The sequence below is a fragment of the Grammomys surdaster genome, unplaced genomic scaffold (assembly GCF_004785775.1).
Source record: "Grammomys surdaster isolate TR1022 unplaced genomic scaffold, NIH_TR_1.0 164, whole genome shotgun sequence".
NCBI classification, from domain to species: domain Eukaryota; kingdom Metazoa; phylum Chordata; class Mammalia; order Rodentia; family Muridae; genus Grammomys; species Grammomys surdaster.
In genome coordinates this window covers 2,768,460-2,789,944 of record NW_021604612.1, presented here as the reverse complement: position 1 = coordinate 2,789,944, position 21,485 = coordinate 2,768,460, and the positions used below count along the sequence as shown (strand labels likewise).

Genomic DNA, 21,485 nt, shown 5'->3' with positions numbered 1-21,485 from the left:
TGGGGAAGAGAGGTAGGCGGAGTTTATATTCCCAGGCTTGGGGTCTGAGGCAGGCCCATGAGAGGGAGAGAAAAGAGGGCAGAGAGAGAAGATGCCATGGTATAAAGGATCCTGAGAATCGGCCACAAGGGCTGGCCAGTCAAGAGTAAGAGCACTCCAGACGGAACATGGCAGGTCATTTCTCAGGGTTATTGGTAGGAAGTAGATGCTAATAGCTTAGAAGGTAGATATCTGCCCAGATCTAGTGCAGATTAAGACTTATTATAAAAGTTTTGTGTCTTTTATCTGGGGACTAAATGATCCGAGGCGGGTTAGAAACTCCCAATTGAGATTAAATATTTACTACAGCATATTGGCGAGCCAGACAAGTGGTAAGAATGTACAAAGTTGAGATTTAACAAAATTTCAGATTCCCGGATTAAAAAAATGTGCATTATCCCTTCAAGACTAGGAAGGCAGGGGAAATGGTTCCTTAATGTTGTTGTTGTTTTTCCAAGCCAAGTGGGGTTTGGGAAAAGGGTTGGAGTGAATGCTAGTTTGGTGCACGTGACTCCGGGGCTTCATAGCCTGAGATGAGACACAGCTACACCCAGTGAACTGACCTCACACTGTTCGGGAGAGCCCAGGAGCTACAGCGGCAGGCTTAAATACTAGGTAGCAGGGGCTCCTTCTGGTTGCTACTACCGTGTCGCCACTAAAGCACAGTTTTGGATGCTGGGGACGGATGTCAGCCGAGTTGCTTAGTCGAAGCGCAGTGTCTGAGCTAAAACACAGCAGACACAGGAGACAGAGGCAGGCAGATCTCCGTGAGTTGTGGACCAGCCTGGTCTGCACAATACAGTCAGGGTGGGACCCTGTGCTGACAGATACAGACACTTGCAAACAACGGTCTGGGATTCAAGATGACACATTTTTCTGCCCCTTAAAAGTACTATATTGGTTTTTTGCTTAATAATAGTTGGGAATGTCCTTAGTAATTAAAAAAAATAACTACACATCAATCTTAAGTTTATATAAAGAGAAAGGGGGATAGCGGGTATATTTATCCCCATAAGGTGTGTTTATCATTTCACATAGGAAGATAATGGTTTCCTGTTGCTAGGAAGCGTTTTGCCCTGGGAAAGGTATATTTTGCGAGCCAGTGTGGGGACCTAGGTTTGGGGTCTCGGCAGAGTTGTTTTGCTTTTATCCAACAGAAAAAGAAAAGCTGTGCTCATGAGAGCTAACTCGGGGTAGAGTTTCACTCTACTCTGAGCAGCCAGCCAGCAGGCTCCTTGGCATGTGGGGCTCCCACGGGAGAAGTGAGAGCTAGCCGGAAACAGGATGTCATGCCGCTCTGAGCAACCGCTCTCCTTAGTCTTGGGCTCCCACGGGAGAACTGATTACAGCTCACCTTAGCGCATGACACATACCCAGAGCAAAACCTCTGGGCAGACGCAGGGTTACTTGGGAATATGCTCATACACTAAATGGAAGGTAATTTGAATGAAGTTGAGATACAGAGAAGGCTATTAAGAAAAAACAAGGGTGCAGATATACTAAGTTAATAAATTCAGGCCTCTGATTTCAATACTTGGGAGACAAATGCAGGAACAGGTAGGTTCCTTGTGAGTTCGAGGCCAGCCTAATTTACAGAGAAAATCCACTTCAGCCTGGGCTAGCTACACAGAGAAACCCTGTCTCAGTAAAGAGTAACAATAATAATTAAGTTGTTTTGTTTTAAGTTATCAGAGCCAAGGTGGTTACAAGTTCAATGGTTACGATTATTATATGTCCTCTTTGGGAGAAGTCAACACAGAACAGGCCTCAACAGAAAGGGGGCTCCTGGATTGAATCCCTCTATATCAAACTCCTGGATCAAAGGACGCGCGATGTCGGGAGAGAGGCTCTAGGTTTGTGTTAACAGGAAAGAAGAAAAATGATGCAACCCAGCTTTCTGTTGACTTAGACATTTTCCCAATTTCATTTTGGGCTCCCAAAAATTTCTGGCCCCGACTCAGCAGGGAGCAATTAAAAGAAGACTGTCATCCCAGTCCCATAATTTGGGGTGGATGGTTTGGGTCATTTATGAATTATACATATGTTGTCATTTTAAGGGATGATTTACAAGTGTTTATGGTCTTGGACAGGGAGGGCACTAAATAGGGACCTTAGACTCAGGGATTTCTATCTTTTCCTTTTCTCTATCCTTTCTTAAATAAAGGGAAGGAGGTTGAGAAGATAAAAGGGAGAATATAGAATTATCATATAGAAATAAAAGGATAGATTATTGAGTCTACTCTGAAACTTAAAGCTATTGCTATTTTCAAATGAGGTTATTTTTGTTGCATTGGTACAGAATGCTATAAATTGTTACAGATGTAAGGTTTTTCATTGGTATAAAGCTTTGTATATTGATACAAAATTTAAGGTTAATTTGTTACAATATAACCTATCTAATGTTCAACATTTGTACGGGTATTATGCCTATGCAACTCATTTTAAAAATTACTGTTTAGGATGATTAAATAATGAAATTTAATGGTCAATTAAATTCATGGTTCTGTTAGATACTAGTCTGAACTATCACAAAAATATTCATCCTGGGTTGAACAGATAATAGGTAGCTGGAGACCGGTGATGTTTGCTTGTTCAGATATGCTATGAATAGATAGATGGTCTTCAAAAGCCTCGGAGACTCACAGAATATGGAGTTTAGACATAATTGTATTAATTTAAGACCTTTCTGACATTGAGACATGTCAACTCCTGGCAGTACCCCATTGGACCGGGGAAAAGATGATGGGCATCAGAAACCTCCATGTGGAGCTGCTTCAATTGTGGCAGGCTAGCCCTAATGTCATCTGCAGACAGAATGCTGTCCAGAAAGGATACACGGATGCAGGAGAGTAGAGTGCCTGGAATTTTGAGGGCTCAGAGCAGGAAGCGTTACCTGTGTCAGCTGGCTGCCAATCCCCTGCAGAAGCATCTGGACAAAGTCTTAGCTGAGAACAGGCTGATGCACCTCCCATCATCCCTCACCAAAACTCATCTCTCACCAAAACTCATTGCACGGCCTCAAACTCTACCTTAGATTCTGCGGGACAGGCACAGCAGGATGAGGGACCAGATGAGAGCCACACCCTTGTGACCCCATACAGGACACACCTTGAATACCATGCAGGTTCTTCCTTTTCCATCATAAGAAATGACAGTCTTGAGGTGACTGTCCCTAGTCTGTCTTTGTAGCTGTCCCTAACAGCAGGGATCCGTTACTCACCACAAGCATAAAATCTTTTTGTTGCTACTTTGCAACTGTAAATTTGCTACTGTTAATGTTACTAATGTTACTAATGTTAGTTTTGTAATGTAAAACTAGTGCACGTTGGTCTCAAGTGACCCCTTGTGAAAGAATTGGTTGGACCCCAAAAGGGAATGCAACCCATAGGTTGTGTACTGCTGCTGTATACAAAACATGACATTAAGAATTATATGGTTGTGGGGGCTGGAGAGATGGCTCAGTGGTTAAGAGCACTGACTGCTCTTCCAGAGGTCCTGAGTTCAATTCCCGGCAACCACATGGTGGCTCACATCCATCTGTAATGGGATCTGATGCCCTCTTCTGGTGTGTCTGAAGACAGCAACAGTGTACTCACATAAAATCTTTAAAAGGAAAAAAAGTGTAGTTCCTTTCTTTTGCTGGCCATCTGAAGTCAAGATGGGTCACCAGTAGCTCTGGAGTGACTGGAGTCATCCTCAGAGCATCACTCAGGGCTCCCATCTGGTCAATGCCATGGTCTGACCCAGAAATACAGGCTGAGTATGTGTAGGCAGGACATAGGATTTTATTGTTGGACTAAGTGATCTTCCTTGAATGGATTATTCAAGACTATCTACCCAGTGAAAGACAACATTCACACACACACACACACACACACACACACACACACACATATTATCTTTCAAGACCTTAAGAAAAGTATGGTTTAGGGGCTGAAAACTTGACTCTGTGGTTAACAGAACACTGGCTGCTCTTCCAGAGGACCCAGGTTCAATTCCCAGCACCCACATTACAGCTCACAACAGTTCCAGTGAATCTGACACCTTCATAGACATGTAGGTAAAACACCAATGCAGATAAAAAGAAACGTTAGGAAAATAAAAACAAATTTAAGAGAATAAAAAACAAGTGATCAAAAAATAAATCAGTTCAGAAATGCATTGGATGTAGAGACACTGAAGGAAAATGAATTTTTCTAGTTCGTTTGAGGAGGCTGCACCCCCAAAACAGTGTGAGCCTACCTCCGAAGCAGCTGTGCAAGTTTGTCATCTCAGAAAACGCTGGGTGTTAACCTGAGGATGCTCCTGCTGCCTCCAGCTGTGGCCTGCTCTGCTCGGTGACATTTGGAGCGGTCATGTTGCAATGACCAGCCATGATGGACTATCGGAGTGAGCAGCTGTACCTGCGTGGTGCTCTGCAGAGCATGTGTTTCGTGCGTCCTAGTGCGTTGTGTAGGAATACATGTTTCAAACTTAAATTCTGGACTTATCATTCTTCTGTGTTTATTCGGAGGTAAGCTAAAAATGTCATGCCCTCGGTGGGTTTTGTTTATATTGTTTTGATATTTGTTTTCGTGCTGGAGATTGAACGTAGGTCCTCATATGTGTTGGGGGGGAAAAACTATACCACTATGGTATATCCCCTGCTCCTGCTATGTTCTCCCTTTGAAAATATATATTTGAGCAGCGTCTCACTAAGTTCCGGGGATCACTTTGAACTCTGTAGACACCCCTTGAACTTGAGAGCCCCCTGTGCCGGCCACCTGGGGAACTGTGTCACCAGGCCTAACTCTAAATATTCTTTTTTTTTTTTTGGTTTTTCGAGACAGGGTTTCTCTGTGTAGCCCGGGCTGTCCTGGAACTCACTCTGTAGACCAGGCTGGCCTCGAACTCAGAAATCCACCTGCCTCTGCCTCCCAAGTGCTGGGATTAAAGGCGTGAGCCACCACCGCCCGGCTTAATATTATTCTTAATTAGGAAAAAAAGTTAAAAAGGTATAATATATTGAAACTAAGAATAGGGTTTTGTTTTGTTTTTTAATCCCATTTTGAAATATAAAACATGCCAGCACTGTTTCTAACTCTAAGCATTTTTAGATAAAAAATGTAAATTTGTTTCTGATTAAATTGTGTGAGTGTGTGAGTGTGTGAGTGTGTGAGTGTGTGAGTGTGTGTGAGAGAGAGAGAGAGAGAGAGAGAGAGAGAGCGCTTAGTGGTACACACCTGTAATCCTAGTATTGAGAAGGCTGAGACAGGAAAATTGAGACTAGCCTGGGCTGCACGTCAGTACTCTGGTTTACGAAGATAGCATATAAGCCATTTCAGGTAGTATTAGGGACGCACCCACTCTTCTGAACGGTGCAGAAAGAAAGGTGTGCTGGAAATTCAGCACGGGAGCTCGGGAGCTCACAGGAGCTCCTCCTCCTTCCCACAGACACTTGGCGCCTGGTTAATCCTTCTGCTAGAGCCTAGGTTCTCTGAGTGAGCTAACCCCGTGGGGCACCAGGATGAAGAAGACTTAAACTGTATTTTTTTTTTTGATGAAAGAAGCAAAATTAAGAGAGCCATTTAATAAGTTGAAAGAGGAGAAGCAGGATTATATCCAAATTGTTTAATATGAAAACCTATTAAGTGGTGAGGATCCCAGCAGATAGATCAGCGATGGACGGACGGAGGAACTCCAGGAGGATTCAAGAGAGGAAACCACAAGAACCCTGCTCTCCAGCCTGGGGCCCTTCCAAACAAAACCTCGTGGGCTGCAGATCTTAGTGTTCTATTGCTCTGAAGAGACACCACGACTAAAGCAACTTTAAAAAGCAAAGCATTTGATTGGGGGTGGTGGGGGCGGCTTGTTTACAGTTTCAGAGGGTCAGTCCATGACCTTCATGGTGGGGAGCGTGCTGGCACTGGAGAAGAGTCAGAGAGCTTACCTCCAGATCCAGAGTCAGGAGAGAGAGAGAGAGAGAGAGAGAGAGAGAGAGAGAGAGAGAGAGAGAGGAAACCTTAAGTGGGCCTGGCACAGGCTTTTGAAACCTCAAAGCCCACCCCAGTGACACACCCACTCTAACAAGGCCACACCCAACCACCAACTAGGGACCAAGTATTCAAACAGGAGCTTATGGGGCCTTCATTCAAACCACCACAGATGGCTCCCTTAAGAGAACTGGCTATTCCAAAGCACCTGGGTTTCATTCCCAATATCCACACGGGGGCTCACAACCATGGGACGCTCGGGCACTTCACAAATGTACCGCACAGACACATATTCAAGCAAAACTATACCTAAAGTAGAAATAAAATCTCAAAATTAAATGATCCCGCGCTGTCAGTGTTAGGTCAGATCTAAAGCAAAGTGACAATCTTTGTAAAGAAAAAAAAAAAGCACTGTCAGGATGAAGGATTTTACCAAGGTGAGGCCACCTGAGAAATATCTCCATTTTGAGCGTAACCTCTTATCTGTTATAGATTAAAAAAAAAAAATCCGACTAGGTTAAGGATGTGTGTCAAACCTTGACAATTAAGAAAGGTTAAAAACCTTTAATCTTCCTGGCATAAGATTGAGCAATTAATAACCCGGGAACAACTGCACATGGGGGTGGGGTCTATGCAGCTTCCCAAAGGCAGTAAAGATATGGAGGAACGGTTTTTCTCTAGTACCTTGGGGTCTATTACAATGCCTGTTTAAGGTCTGTTTTTCTCCTTAACGAATTTATTGCCGCCAGTTTCCCTCTTAGAACTGCTTTCACTGCGTTACAGAGCTCGATGTGCGGTATTCTTGGTTTTTTTTTTTAATCCATCTCAAGGTATTTCGTTCAATATTCATCTCAAGGTACGTTTTCATTTTGATTTCGCCTCGGCCCCAGCCCAGCCCAGGGAAATAAAGAAACCAGACGACTTAGCGGTGTTCGACACGAAGGGAACACGGCTTCGTTTAGGAAATGTGTGGGGACTGTGGGGAACTCGGAATGGGATTTCAGGCCCCCCTCAGATATTCTGGAAGTTCAGGTATTCAAATGAGAGCCACGAAGCTGCTCAGGGACCAGTCGCTGTGAGCGATGGCAGCGCCGCAGTGGCCAGTAGGGGCGCTAGAGAACAGAGCTAAGATAGGGCTGCTGGAACCACCCACCGGTGGGCGTGGCCTCCCAACCTCTGGACGTGGTTGGCCAGGCAGGGTACGGGGGCGGGGCTGAGCGTTTTCACGAGGTGAGTCTCCTCCCAGGCTTAGCCTGGTGAGCTCTGCACAGTGAAAGCCTGCCTGCCTGGGAAGTGTCCAGTCCTGTGCCCTCGCTGCAGGGAGGTGGAGTCGGCCACCCAGCAATCCGTAGGAGTTCTAAGGGATTTCACGGCCTCCTGCAGCCCCTAGGAGTCCCGGATGTGGGAGTCATTTGCTTTGGGCGCTTGCCAAGGAAATAACTAACGTTCATGTCGGGCTAATGTGTACGACCTTCAACCTGGTGAATGGGTTTATCGTTTATGCAGTACTGAGAGCTTAGGAGGTGCAGGGCGTTGCTTTGTGATTCACTGGTGATCAATGTAAAGACAATTAGCCACAGGAAACAATTGTTTTGTGACTGGATTCGTGTGTATGTGTTCTGATAGTTTTAAAAGATTGCTACAAACCACAAAAATAGTTATTTAACGGTAACAAATAGACAAATGTACGTTCCACTTATATGATAGAGAACTATTGATATGGAATAGCTAGCTATGCAGGAGCCAAAAGTAAAACGGGTCATTAGGGAACGGAGACGTGTGGGGGGTGGGGTTGGTGGAGATAGCTGAGTTACCATCTAAACAGAGTTTCTGTTTGAGATGAGAGAGTTCTGGAAATGGTCCATGTGTGTTAACATGCCTAATACAGCTGAATTGTATTCAAAGGTAGCTAAATGATTAATTTTACATTGTGGATTTTTCACCATCATAGCAAAAGTGAGATCAGCCACTAATAAGATCTTAAGATTGTATAAAAGGGGCTAAGAGGGGGTCAGTGGTTAAAAGCGTTTACTGCTCTTCCAGAGGACCTGGGTTCACTTCCCAGCACTTACACGGAGGCTCACAATTATCTGTAACTCCAGCTCCAGAGGAACACACACCTTCTTCTAGCCTTCCCCAGCTCCAGGCACCCGAGCAGTGTACACACACACACATGCAAGCAAAACGTTCACCTACATAAAATAAACTAAACCTTAAAAATGATGGTATAGGCTAGGCATGTTGGTGCACGCCTTTAATCCCAGCACTCGGGAGGCAGAGGCAGGCGGATCTGTATGAATTTGAGGCCAGCCTGGTCTACAGAGTAAGTTCCCGGACAGGGCTGTTTAAAGAGACCCCCATCTCATTAACGATAACAAATTAATGAGAGTAATAACAATCTTCACGGAAGGAGATTGCCTATATAACTCATTGGTCTAACTGAGCCCACTCACTGGGTCATGAACTAGTCCTTGCAGCCAAAGGGATGGAAGATGCTTATTGGCCACTGGATGGTGTGCATGCCCCCGGAGCAAGGACACCAGAGCATCACGGTAGGAAGACAGGCCTGCTTTCCATCTGGTCACCAACCGTAACTCAAAGAAAAGGAACACAACCCACGTCCACCACCACCATAGGTTTGAATGTCAAATAGACTAGTGTGCTATTCCAGGAGACATTCGCAATATGCTTCAAAAAATTTTAGGATTAAAAAACAGTTTGAAGCCGGGCGGTGGTGGCGCACACCTTTAATCCCAGCACTTGGGAGGCAGAGGCAGGCGGATTTCTGAGTTCGAGCCCAGCTTGCCTGGTCTACAGAGTGAGTTCCAGGACAGCCAGGGTTACACAGAGAAACCCTGTCTCGAAACAAACAAACAAACAAACAAACACAACAAAACAAAACAAAAAACAGTTTGAGGGCTAGAAAAGGAGATTTCAGAAGATACATGACAACCACGTGTAACTCCGGCTGTTGCAGGATATACATCACCCTCTAGTGGCTCCCACATGCGCTGCACCCATATAGTTCTGTATCTCTGTCTCTCTGACACACACACACACACACACACACACACACACACACACACACGGTGCTGGAGGGGTGGCTCAGCACTGACTGCTCTTCCAGAGGACGCAGATTCATTCCCAGAACCCACGCAGCGCCCGACAACCATCTGTAAACCATAGTTCCCAACGATCCCACGCGCTCTCCCGGCCTCTACGAGCACTGCAGGTATGTGATATACAGACATACATACTCGAAAAATGCCCATAGACGTAAATCCCAGCACTTGAGAGGCAGAGGCGGGCGGATCTCTGAGTCCAGGGTCAGCCTGGTCTACAGAGTGAGTTCCAAGAGGCAGGGTACACAGAGAAACCCTGTCTCGAAAGAAACCAAAATAAACACGCAAAGCGTAAATTTTTAAAAAAATCGGAATTACGGTGTCGGTTTCTTCGGACTGTGGTGACGACTTAATACGAAAATGTATGGGTGTGTAAAGCAAAGCCTTCCATAGGCAAGGATGATGAGAGCGCTCGCTGTAACCGTGGAACCATCTGCGCGGAACGGTGATTTCCCCCCGCCCCCCGGAAGTTGGTCGGGGTGGAGTATTAAGCGGGGACCACTCCGGATTGGCGGAACCTTGTCCCGCCCACCGCCCCTCCCCTCGCTCCCGTCCCGATTCCATGGCAACCACGCGTGCGGAGTGGGCTGGCCGCGGAAAGACAGCGCCTAGGGGCGGAGCTTGCGGCGGAAGCGGCGTCCGCGCGCTCCGCGGGGCGCAGGTTCCAGAGATGCCGCGCGCGGGGTTGTTGCGGCTGTGCGCCGCGCTCTGCAGCCTCCTGCCGGGGCGGGCCGAGGCCCCGAGCCCCGGGGTGCCGCCGGAGCAGAGCCGGCCCTACGCGGTGCTGCGGGGGCAGAACCTGGGTGAGCGGCGCGGGGCGGCGCGGGGTGCGCGTTTGGAGGCAGATCCCGGCGCGGGGAGCTTGTGCGGGGCGCGGGCGGGGATCGGGACCGGCCCCGGGCGGCTGGTCCTCCCGAAGCTGCTTCTCCTGCTGTCAGCCCCAGGCTTGGGAGCCAGCGCTCGCACCCTGTGTGTTGGCGGCACCTGCTGGAACTGGAAGGGTTTGTGCGCCCCTGTCTTCTGGCTCTGTGGATTCAGGCTAGGCAGCCGTGCTCATCCTGCATCTCTAGTCCTTTTAAACGGTCCAGTTCTCAGTGATGGCGTTTGTAACTGACAAGTTTTAGCATTTCCTACATACCGGGGTGTTGTGCTCATCGCTATTTGCATGTATTCTTTCGGGCCTCGCTGAGCGCTAAACGAGGAGAGCAGGGCTCTCAACGCTGTTCTAGAGAAAAAGGAAAATGAAGGCCAGAGGTAAAGTTGTGTCACTCAGGGATACTCGGGTCCAAGTGGTGAATATCAGTACTTGAATCGGGGTTTATGGAGGCTTGAAAGAACTTTAGGTAGGGTTATCTGTTACACACACACACACACACACACGTACACACACAAACGAGTGCATGGCGGTGAAATCAGCTTAGCTGGGCAGATTTCCGAGTGAAACTGTCTGTCCTTCCTCAGCCCCTGTACCCATGATGTAAGACAATCCAGCTATCATTTCTGGATTGTCTTTCAGTCTGCTTGGTTCCTTTCCGTGTTTTGATCACTAACTTGGTACCTATCCAGCATTCCACTGGGTGGTTCTCACGGATTTCCCTTTAGAGGTGGGTTCATCACCCTTCATACCACCGACATCTTGGATCAAGTGATTTTTTTCTTGGGAAGGGGAGGCAGGGGGCGGAGTCTCTTTTACCCTCTGGATGCAGACACGCCTGCCTCCCAGAGGGCTGACTTGTTTTGAGGAGAGGTGAGGTGTTTGAAGGTAATCCATAGTTAAGTTTAAAGGAATCCTTTTAACTGGGTTTCCACTTGTCCCAGCTTATTGATGCAAATGCCCCATCTCCAACTAGCCCAGGCCAACTGAGTGCCTGGTCAAGTTGAAAAAAGCCTTGAATTTCCAGTTTCCTAAATTCATGACTGCAGCTGGACTTAAAACTCTCTCACTCCGTTTAAACCATCCCCTTACACTTTGGAAGAGGCTCTAAAGATGTAAAACTTTCAAGACAGATCCTAAGACTGAAAGGGAATTCTGCTTTTTAAAACAAGTGGGAGCCGGAAGGTGGTGGCATGCGCCTTTGATCCCAGCATTCGGTAGGCAGAGGCAGGTGGAGCTCTGTGAGTTCAGGCCAGCCTGGTCCAGAACAGCCAGGGAAACACAGAGAAACCCCCCAAAATAAACAAACCCAGCAGGTAGTCCCGGCTGCACTTGCAGCGGGTCTGGGCCTGGTTCCCAGCATCCAGAAAGGTCTTAGAATGACATCTGGCCTTTTGGAGTTGTGGCATGTACTGTCATGTTTTTCTGTCCTTTCTCACCCTCACCAAGAAAAGATGAACCTTGGTGTTTAAAGACCAGGCTAAGAGGATGTGATGGGGTAGGGGTGGGGCAGGCACAGAGGCTCTGAAATGACTTCCTGGAAAGTAATTGGGTCTTGGTTTTTCAGAGGAAAGAGAACTCTATCAGAATAATCACAGTCAGACCCAGTTGGAACCTGGCATGGGCCCACGTAGTCGGAACTAAGCGTTTATAAATTTGCTTATTTGAAGGTCACAGTGTTTTGAGTGTCTCGGAAGACTGCTGCTGCCGAGTAGGGCGAGTGACTGGTTATTTGCGTCATTGGGTCCTTAAGGCCCGGGCCACCGGGCTCAGTGGTCACCTGTCAGCCTCACTCCTCCCGTTAGCACCTTGACTATTTTAGATGGGAATTCTACTCTCAGAAACACAATGGGGGATGGAGAGACGGCTCAACAGTTAAGAGCACCAGCCCCTCTTTGTAGAGGACCTGGCTTTGATTTCTGGCACCCACGTGCCAGCTTAAACCTTCTGAAACTGTAGTCCTAGGGAATCTGACCCCGTCTTGAGGCATCTGCTGGAACCAGGTACCCTTGTGTTACAAAGACGTGAATGCGGGCAAAACACACACACACACACACACACACACAGTAAGTTGAGCCAGAGATGGCACAGCGGGTAAAGGCACTTGCTGCTAAGCCCAGTGACCTGAGTTTAATCAGTCTGACCCTTGTGCATACACAGACCCAGACAAAAATACTTTTTTATTCTTTGTTTTTTTCGAGACAGGGTTTCTCTGTATAGTCCTTGCTGTCCTGGAACTCACTCTGTAGACCAGGCTGGCCTCAAACTCAGAAATCCGCCTGCCTCTGCCTCCCAAGTGCTGGGATTAAAGCCATGCGCCCGGCAAAAATACGTTTTAAAAAAGATTTTTGTTCATTTTTTAAAAAAAGCAGGTTTGTAAAGGTGTTGCTGTTTTGGTGAGGATTCACCCAGCACCTGAACTGGCTTATTTATCAAATCTTCAGGTTTTAGAGATGAAGTTGGGCCCCCTGGTTCTGTCGTCTTCCACAATGCGATGTTCTCAGAACAGAAGCTAGAGGATCTTTTTCCCCCAACTAATCAGATCTGGTGTGTTTTGCCTGTCCAAAGGCCTTTCTTGATATATAGTGGGGATTGGGCCTAGAAGATACCTCAGTAAGAGTGCTCAGCCTGCAAGCCCGAGGACCTAAGTTTGAGTCCCCGACACCCACATGCAAAGTTACACATGACAAAGAACTTGCAGGCTGCTCAGCCAGCCCAGACGAAAACAGCAAGCTTCAGGTCCCATGGGAGACCCTCTCTGAAGGCATCAAGTCATGAAGCAGTGGTGACAGAGATCTGACGTCTTGTGTTGGCCCTGAACACACTTGTGCACACATGCCTGCACCATTGTACATACGTATACAACATACAAAAATAATTCAGTGAGCAAGCCCATGTTCCTCTGTTGTCTGAAAGGCCCTGCATGCATTGGCTTCCCGCAATGCTCATCTGCTTGCTGCATATGCTGGGCTTGTTCTGGCCTCAAGGCTGTCCCTTTGCTGAGCCTTGGGACTGCCCTGGCCTCCTGAGTTGTCTCTCTGAAGGAGCTCGGTGTGTACACGTTACCTCAGGTGCCTCCTTCCCTCCTGTCTGCAGCTGCTCACTGCCTCCCATCATGCTGCAGATCTTCCCAGGGGCGCAGGCTGTTGTCTGTGGGGTGACTTGAGTGCTCCTTCCTGCCCCCGCCCCCATGTAGTTAGTGCCCTTGATGCACTTACAGCAGTTGGGAAAACGCTCTCTCTTAATGGATAAACATGGAACCTGAAGCCTCCACAAGGTAACCTGTTTTCCCTTTGCAGTGTTGATGGGAACCATCTTTAGCATCCTGCTGGTGACCGTCATCCTTATGGCATTTTGTGTCTACAAGCCCATCCGTCGACGGTGACGGTCACACAAGGAAGTCCTGCTCCAAGTTTCCGAGACAGAAGTTACGCATGGGCCACTGGATACGGAAGAATCAGAACTTCTAGGCAGGCGGTAAAATGCTACAGGGTCAGGGAAGCATCTGGCAGTAATTGTTTCCCTCACCTCCGTATTGGCTACTGATTCAGCATCTTTTCTTTTTGTTTGTTTGGCTGTGCTGGTTAAAAGTAAAGCCTGAAGCTCCCAGGGTCCTTGTAAAGACCATTGCAGAGTGTTCAGAAGAACCAGTCCCAGGACTAATCCCTAATGCTTGAAGTAGTAAGAGGAAGACTTAACATGTAGACCTCCCCCGCTTTCCGTCTTTCTCTAACAGTGTGGTCATCACACGCGGGATGACTCAGCAGATGAAGGCACTTGCCACCAAGGCCGATTATGATTCCTGGAACTCACCTGATGGAGAGAACTGCCCCATGGGTGGTTCTCTGACCTCCGCACAGGAATAAGTAAATATACACACACACCACATCTCACTCTACTGAGCTGCCCTCGAATACCCTGGTTGTGAAGCACTGTTAATTTAGGGAACTTAGCCATCATTCCTTGCTGCGTGGGTGCTGAGCCAGAGTTGCATCCTAGGTCTGTGATCGTGTGCTCCTATCCCTCCTTGGTCTGGAAGGTTCTGGGTGGCTCAGACATACAGATATCCTGACGGGTGGCAACCTGAGACTTGGTCTCCCTCTCTCCCCAGGTGTAGAGGGTTCAGCCATGTGTCCCCCGTGCAAACTGCTGTTTACAAGACTGTCTGCTTTCCAAGTGCTGCTACTGAACTAGATTCCCCCGTTGGTACTTTCTGTTGTTATAGAGGTTATTATTTATTTTAATTTTGCTATAAGTTGTTATGCTTAATCATGTATTGCCCTCAAACACAGCACTGGCCTTTTGTGTTTTAACTTAACAGCCTGCACTGATGTGAACGGCGCCCAACTGTGGGGTCACATCTGGAACCCTGTAACCCTGAGCCATTAAATGTCAGTTACATTGAAGAGAAACCCTGTCTGCTGTTCTGTGCCTCATTATGTTGACAAGTGTTTGCAAAGCAGGGGTCGGGCTAGAGATGTCTCAGTGGTTAGAGCCGTGGTGCTTTGGTAGAGAACCCAGGTTTGGTTGCCAGCACCTACATTGTTAGTTGGTTCACAGCTAACAATGGCTCCAGTTCCAGAGGATCTGATACCCGCTTCTGCCCTCTGGTGGGTACCACGAATTCATGTGGTGCACTGACATTCACAAAGGCAAATGCTCATTTACATAAAATCCTTAAAAAAAAAACCTTTTACTGCAGGTGTGTGTGTGTATGTGTGTGTAGGGGGGGGGGTTGGGGAGAGCGGGTAGTGCAGGGGATAATCTGGCCTGATCGGTTTAAGGAAGACCAGAACAGTAGTTATAGTACTACAGTACGTTGACTAGTAGACCTGACCAGAGTCAGAGCCAGTTGGCCAGGAACTCTTCAGAGACTCATTTCTGCCTTAAGAGTGCTAGAATTAAAGGTGTGCACCACCGGGCCTGGAAACTTACTATTTTTTAAATTCTTACTTTTAATCACGTGTCCAAAGAGGGAGGGTGGACACATGAGTGCTTTGCTGTGCAGAGCAGGCCTGTAGTTTCGTTCCAGGGACAACTATAGGAACTTAACCTCTCCAATGCTTGTCTCCCAGTAAGAACTTAACCTCTGCAGTGCTTGTCTCCCGGTAAGAACTTAACCTCTCCAGTGCTTGTCTCCCGGTAAGAACTCAACCTCTGCAGTGCTTGTCTCCCGGTAAGAACTTAACCCCTCCAGTGCTTGTCTCCCTATCAGCTGTAACGCTGGTGCTCTGAAGTCAGTGGTGGAAAATACTGAAATGTAGGAGGCCTGGCCACTGGCTGTCCTCCCCAGCAGGACATGGATGCGAGTCCCGGGGGCACGTGGCTGAAGTCTTCCAGGCTCTTGTGTCCCAGGGCGAAGAATTAGACCAGAAATACATGATCAGAAATAGAACTGTGGGGCTGGAGAGATGGCTCAGTAATTAAGAACATGTATTGCTCTTCCAGAGGACCTGGGTTAGAGTCCCACACCAACATCAGGCAGATCACAATCACCTATGACTACAGCTCCAGGAGACCCCTGGCGTGAGGCCACCAGCACTCATGTGTACAACTCTCCCTCTTTGGACACACGATTAAAAGTATTTTAAAAATAGTAAGTTGCCAGGTCTGGTGGCACACACCTTTAATCTTAGCACTCCTGAGTCTCTGAGGAGTTCCTAGCCAACCAGGGCTACAGGTAGCTTTACTAAAGGGAACTCAGGGATGTAAGGCAAAGCCCCATAGCCAAACCATCCCTAGACATTAGTCTGTGTCACACGCGGGTGCTGTGGCAAACACCTGTGTCTGGTCACTGCCTGAGGTCTGGGGACAGGGAGCACTCCTCAGTTTCCAGCTGGACTCAACCCTAAACCCACACCTATTTCTAGACTGAGGTCTAGGTGGCACTTTGGCCTCCAACAATCACTGTCCCACAGTCATCTAACTGTCACACAGTCTGTGTCCGTTGTGGTCGGGAGGCACCTGAGGCCATGCTGCTGCCCGCACGGTCCTGTCACCATTCAAAGCCACCTTTTCCTTCCTGCTACACTTCATGCCAAGGCTGGGACACTCCACAGCCTGGACTCAGTGCCAATAGTGCGTCTGGGTAGAACTCAGTTTCAGATAGCTGGGGCACCAGAGCCTTTGCAAACTGATCATTAAGCAATCCATAGACTGTACCCCTACGCCTTCAAAGGGGGTGTTCTTCATGAGCCTCTTGCTCTTCCGGTCTCCTAGAACACCTACCTGTCTCCTTTTAAGGCCCTGATTTTCACCCAAATGCCTTAAAAGCAGCCCCCAGCACTCTAGCTTCAAGGAGCAGGTCTGTTTGGTCAGGGATGCCAAAGACGGCCCGCTTTCTCTTCTCAAAGGCACCACACTTCAGGAGGCACACGAAGAGGATCTTGGTAGCCCAACACGTTTACTTCCATCTGGCGGGAGCTGTGGAAGGTGGGGAGGGGTGTGCGGCTCTGTGAACCGGAAGCACGGAACAGGAAGTGAGTGTGAACAGGAAGCGTGTGTTCTGGCGACACAGTGACTGGAGGACACGTTGGAAGAGACAGGACTCGGGCTGTCGACAACTGGGAGCACCCTTTATGGAAGCAGATTTATTTGTGTTTTTAGGGAGGACATGGGAAAAGCTGCAACAGGTTGCTGCAGTGCTGAGTCCTGCTGTAAGTGGCTTCCGGGGACACAGTCACAGACTTCAAGGGAAGAAGAGCAATGGAATGCAGACGCAGGCGTTACCTAGGATCCCCCTTAGTGAGTACGCACGGCACTCCCAGAAGTGTCTTTGCTCTTGGCAGATGTCAATTGAACAGACCACCAGCCTGTGTACCGAACCAATGTGCCAACCCTGGGCCTTGTGTACAGGGAAGGGATTTGGGTCGGACCATGACAAAAAAAAAAAAAAGGCAGATAGATAGCTATGAGGAATTAAACTCACGGATTCTTTGCGTCTCAGAACATTTTACTGGCAACATTGACTGTATCAAACAGACACTCCTGGGAATGGTGGATTCTCTTCCTATCCCCAAAGAAGCATCACAGGAGACAGACACAGAACAGAGGAAGGTACTGTTTTACCACGTGATCAGCACAGCCTTGTGGGGATGAATGCCTGTGCCAAGTGAGAGGCGCAAGTGCCCTTGGCTGTATTCCCCAGGGGCTGGTCTGTGATGCAATAAGGTATTTACAGGAGGGTTAGACAAAAATAGTTAACTACTAAAGGTATCCAAAAGAGGCCTGAGAAAGACTGGTTAAAACGCATAACCCTGTGTTGTATTGCTACTGATGGGAGCAGTCAGTTTTTTATCTTTTAAAAATAATAAAAAGATTCTGTTAAAAAATATATTTTTTCCAGAAAGATGTTGATTTGAACTCTAAAAAGCAGTGTGGAGTCATTTTTCCCTTTTGGATGAAGAGCCTCTACTCTGTGTTAGCTCCCTTTCTGGTTTCAAGTCTGTCCTGTCCTCTCTATGAAGCCAGGCCATTGCAGCTGGCTCTCCCCAGGCTGGAACTCCTAATGAGAGCAGGCACAGAACACGCTGGCTAGGCTCTTCCAGTGGTCTGGCGAGCTTGCCTACTCTGAGGAACCCAGCCACGGGTCCCCCTAGCTGCTCCTCCAAGGACAGGATTAGCTGCCTTTGGTTTAGCCTGGAGGATGCTGCTCCTAAAGGAACTGCCTTTACAGATTCAAATCAGGTCCTCGGGTGTGTGTGGAGTGAGGTGGCTTAAAACTGTTAGTAATTTTTTAAGGCTAAGGCAACATCCGTGGTCATTTGTATATCTTAATTTGATGCAAATAGCCATAATCTAAAATAGATCCTGTACATATCCTCTTCGGCTGGGGGGTAAAAGGCATGGAACGAGGTGGAGATGGGCGGCACGATGGCGAGCGAGGCTGCAGGAGCCCGACGGGAAAGGGAAATAAAGAGGGCAGCATAACCCGTTTCTTTGGTGAACAGGAGGGAACGTCTCCAGTTCTTACCCACTCCTCAAAGGCTGCTGCTCTCCTGTGGAAAAGCACCCTGACTCCGCAGTAGCTTGTCACTTCTGACTAAGAAGCATCTACTAGCCTGCAGGCTCAGCGTTTCTGTCTAAAGCTGGTAGTAAAAAAATGTGACCTGCCAGACAGGACAGCGAATGGAAGGTGAGCATGCTCTCCTCCCCTCGGCATGGAGACGGGGCTCTGCCGACGCCCGCTTCTCCACTCTGGGGAGTCCCTGGTCCTGCACCTCTACATAAGGAAAGGGCGGCTGCTGTCGGCAGGAAGGGGCGGCCCCCTGCCCTCGGGTCTGCCTCACTGGTACAGCATTCCGGGCAGCCCAGAGCCTCTGCTCTGCGGCCCTGTACGGCAATGTCTATTTCTCAGTGAGTGACAGCTGTAAGACTTGCTGGAGTTCTGCCTCTTCTTCCTGGAGCCTCAGCTCCTGTTCCGCCAGTTCTTTGGCAGACAGCTCCATGGCCAGCTGCAGGTCGCTGTCGAATCGGCTCGACTCGCTGAGGCCGCCTGGGCACCGGCCCTCCATGTTGGTTAGGAGACTCTCCTGGATGGCCCTAGGGTGGAAGGTGGAGGAGAGTCATTGCTATCCTGGGGGCGGTGGCTGCAGCTACACTTCTTTCTTACCGGTTACTAAGGGTGTCCCGTGCCAAGCACTCCTGATGCATGGTGCCATCTTGCCTCCTGAGGAGGAGCTGCTGGGCCTCCATCACCCAGCACAAGGCTATGAATGGAACTTGGTCTGTCTGAAAGCAGAGCTGAGGTTTTGACCTACAGTGCTCCCAGGTGCTACCAACAGGAATGAGCGTGGTTTCCCTCCAGGGGTTTCCAGCCATTTCCATCGCTCTTTTCCACTATCTTTTAACACTGAATGCCCTTGCAGTCACACAGGAGACCAAGCCAATCAGACATCGTTTACCCGATGCTTGGCTCTGAGCACCCCTGACCTGCGCCCCAGCCAGCACTCAGGGCCCCTCGCTCAGTTCAGAGCTGGTTTAAGGAGGAACCGCAATGAAAGAAGCCAGGAGAGCCGAGCCTTAAAAATCTCCTGCTGAGCAACAGGCCACGAACGAGGATGCCCCTGTATCAAGTGCCCGTGACAACCTGGGTGTGACAGGAGCCGCAGCAGTTACCTCTCATACTGAGCTTCATAGCTGTGTGTGTGGCTGACCCCTCCGTTTGACGCTGGTCCTGAAAGGTCCTGGCAAAAACAAACGATGTATATAAACACTCCATAGCACAAACAGCTGCCAAAGTGACAAAGAAATGAACGTAGCTGAACGAGACTCGGTGTTTACAGCTTGCCGCTGACGGTGACTGACGGTGACTGTCAGGCTACACACTTTTCTAACATGTAACAGAAGGCATCCACCTTTACCCCGGAGTCAAGGCGCCACCTCCTCAGACTTCCAGTAAGAACCATTAGCCTCAGGTGACATCAAACAACCAAGACAGGACATGCTTTGAGGACAAACTAACAAGACATAGTTGCTATCTGTTGCCTTAGACTCTGGCTATTGCCCTCAAAAGTTAACAGTTACCAAGGTTTTTATAGCTATCAGGAGAGTAAGGAGAAGCTTGTTTGCACAGAGGCTTTGTGAGGGGCCGGATCTTCTCCAAGGAGTTTCCCGAGAGCAGGCAGCTTAGCTGCCCAAAAAATAAAAGCCAACCGGCCAAGTGAGGGCTGGAAAGGTGGCTCAGTGGTTAACAACACCGGATGCTCTTCCAGAGCCCAGGTTTGGTTCCCAGCACCCACACGGCAGCTCATAGCCATCTCTAAGTCCAGCTCGGGATCCGACACTCTTCTGGCCGTCACAGGCACCAGGCACAGACATACTTGCAGGAAAAAACTATACACATTTGTTTTAATGAATGAAAAAAAAAAAAAAAAGGATGAATCTGGAACGGTCCTGTGATGGCAGTGGGCAAGTCAGGAAGGGGGTGGGGCTCCAATTACTGGGCCCCAGAGAGCCGAGGCAGGAGGACATGATACCCACAGCTCAGAGGTGCCAGCAGAGGAGGAGCTATTTCACACAAGACCCCCCCACCCCAGCTTATTCTGCAGATTCCTGCTGGACGGACCGTGAGAAGAAAGAAGAAATCAGTGACCAACAGATGGACAACAAAAACCCAGGACACACGGCTACTGTAGACCACGTGACCCTGACTTGGAGGAAAAGACAGTGTTGACGCTCCAGGGTTTCCTTTTCTCTGTCCCCATGTTGATACCGACTTCTGCCCAAGCCAGGAGCAGCAGACAGCAGAGACCACGCACCAGGCACGGATGAGAAACACTCCTGCAATGGCACCCGAAGCCACAGGAGGGAGGGGACAGCAGCAGCAGACAGGGAGCCTGTCTTCAATACCCAGGCTGTTTCAAGCAGTCGGGGTCCGGAGGAATGAGGCATGAAACTCCCTAACGCTCTTTACCTAGCTCTGATTTTGCTTGATAAGCAGGAAGGCTTTAAGGAGACTCCCTGAAATGGGAAGCCCTCAAGTCTGAGCTACCATCCTCTCACTGAGCCTGTGGCACAGTGTCTGCTTTGGGGATCAAAGTCCACAGCGCTCCCGTAACTAAGACTGCTTTACAAACGTAAACGTCAGAGCTCCAAGACTATAAAGCACACCTTTAAAACAGCACCACAACTACATTAGTAAACTTGACAGAAAGTCTGTCTGAAGACACCGCGGAAACGATGCCAACGGGGGCGACATAGATGGGTCTCTTATGTGGCAAGCTTAATGAGATGACCAGCACAAGCGCTGTGAATATTCCAAGCATGTCGCTCAGAGTGAGGGTTCTGAGCTAGAAACTTCCGATGCTTGGTGGGAGGGGGAAGAAGAGGCATCAGCCCCGCCCCGCCCCGCCCCGCCCCGGCTGCCGCCCCGCCCCGGCTGCCGCCCCGCCCCGCCCCGCTGCCGCCCCGCCCCGGCTGCCGTCCTACCTGGCTCCTGCTGGACTCCAGCAGGCTCTGCTGGATGGCGAACTGCATGATCTCATAGTCCTCGTCTTGCAGGTGCACGTTTCTGCCATTGTCTTGAATGTGATAGGATTCAGGGATTTCAAACACAGATTGATCAACCTCGAAGTTCGTGGCCTCAGAAGCTGAAATACAAAGGCAGCTGTCCAGGGTCTCCATTCACTGCAATCCATTCAGACAAGTTGTTTCTTTGAGGGTTGGTTTTGTTTTTTGTTTTTGAGACAATGTCAATGTTTTATGACAATGTCAGGCTGGCCTAAAACTCAAAATATAGCCCAGGCTGGCTCAAACTCATAATTCTCCTGCCTCTAACTACAGGGACTTACTGCATTGCTTATGCCCACCTCAAACTCCCGGACTCAAAAGCCCCTCCTGCCTCAGCCTCTAGATGCTGATATTACAGGCATGAGCTGCTGCACTCAGCCTGAAAACACTTCATATTCGAAAGAATGAAACCAGTAACAAAGAACCCAAGGGCTGAGGGCGGGGCGGGGCTGGGGCGGGGCAGGGCTG

At 48.8% G+C, this 21,485-nt stretch overlaps 1 protein-coding gene and 1 long non-coding RNA gene across 4 annotated transcripts in view; one reads left to right on the top strand and one right to left on the bottom strand.

The window, feature by feature from the left end:
- Window positions 1-9,195: 9,195 nt before the first annotated feature.
- On the top strand, window positions 9,196-14,419 carry LOC114619624. Of its 2 annotated transcripts, none has more exons than XR_003711196.1 (2): window positions 9,196-9,243; window positions 13,307-14,419. It is a non-coding gene; the product is annotated as an uncharacterized LOC114619624 (long non-coding RNA). The 2 variants fall into 2 exon arrangements; XR_003711195.1 differs by lacking the exon at window positions 9,196-9,243 and adding an exon at window positions 9,849-9,936.
- Window positions 14,420-16,582: 2,163 nt separating this feature from the next.
- Ankrd13a (ankyrin repeat domain 13A) overlaps window positions 16,583-21,485 on the bottom strand; it is a 33,170-nt gene continuing 28,267 nt past the window's right edge. For both annotated transcript variants that reach the window (XM_028765380.1, XM_028765379.1), the window contains exons 13-15: window positions 20,937-21,097; window positions 19,125-19,192; window positions 16,583-18,548 (exon numbers count right to left, since the gene is read on the bottom strand). In XM_028765380.1, coding sequence (XP_028621213.1) covers window positions 18,353-18,548; window positions 19,125-19,192; window positions 20,937-21,097 — 425 coding nt within the window. In that variant the 3' untranslated portion in view covers window positions 16,583-18,352. The remainder of the gene's footprint in view (window positions 18,549-19,124; window positions 19,193-20,936; window positions 21,098-21,485) is intronic.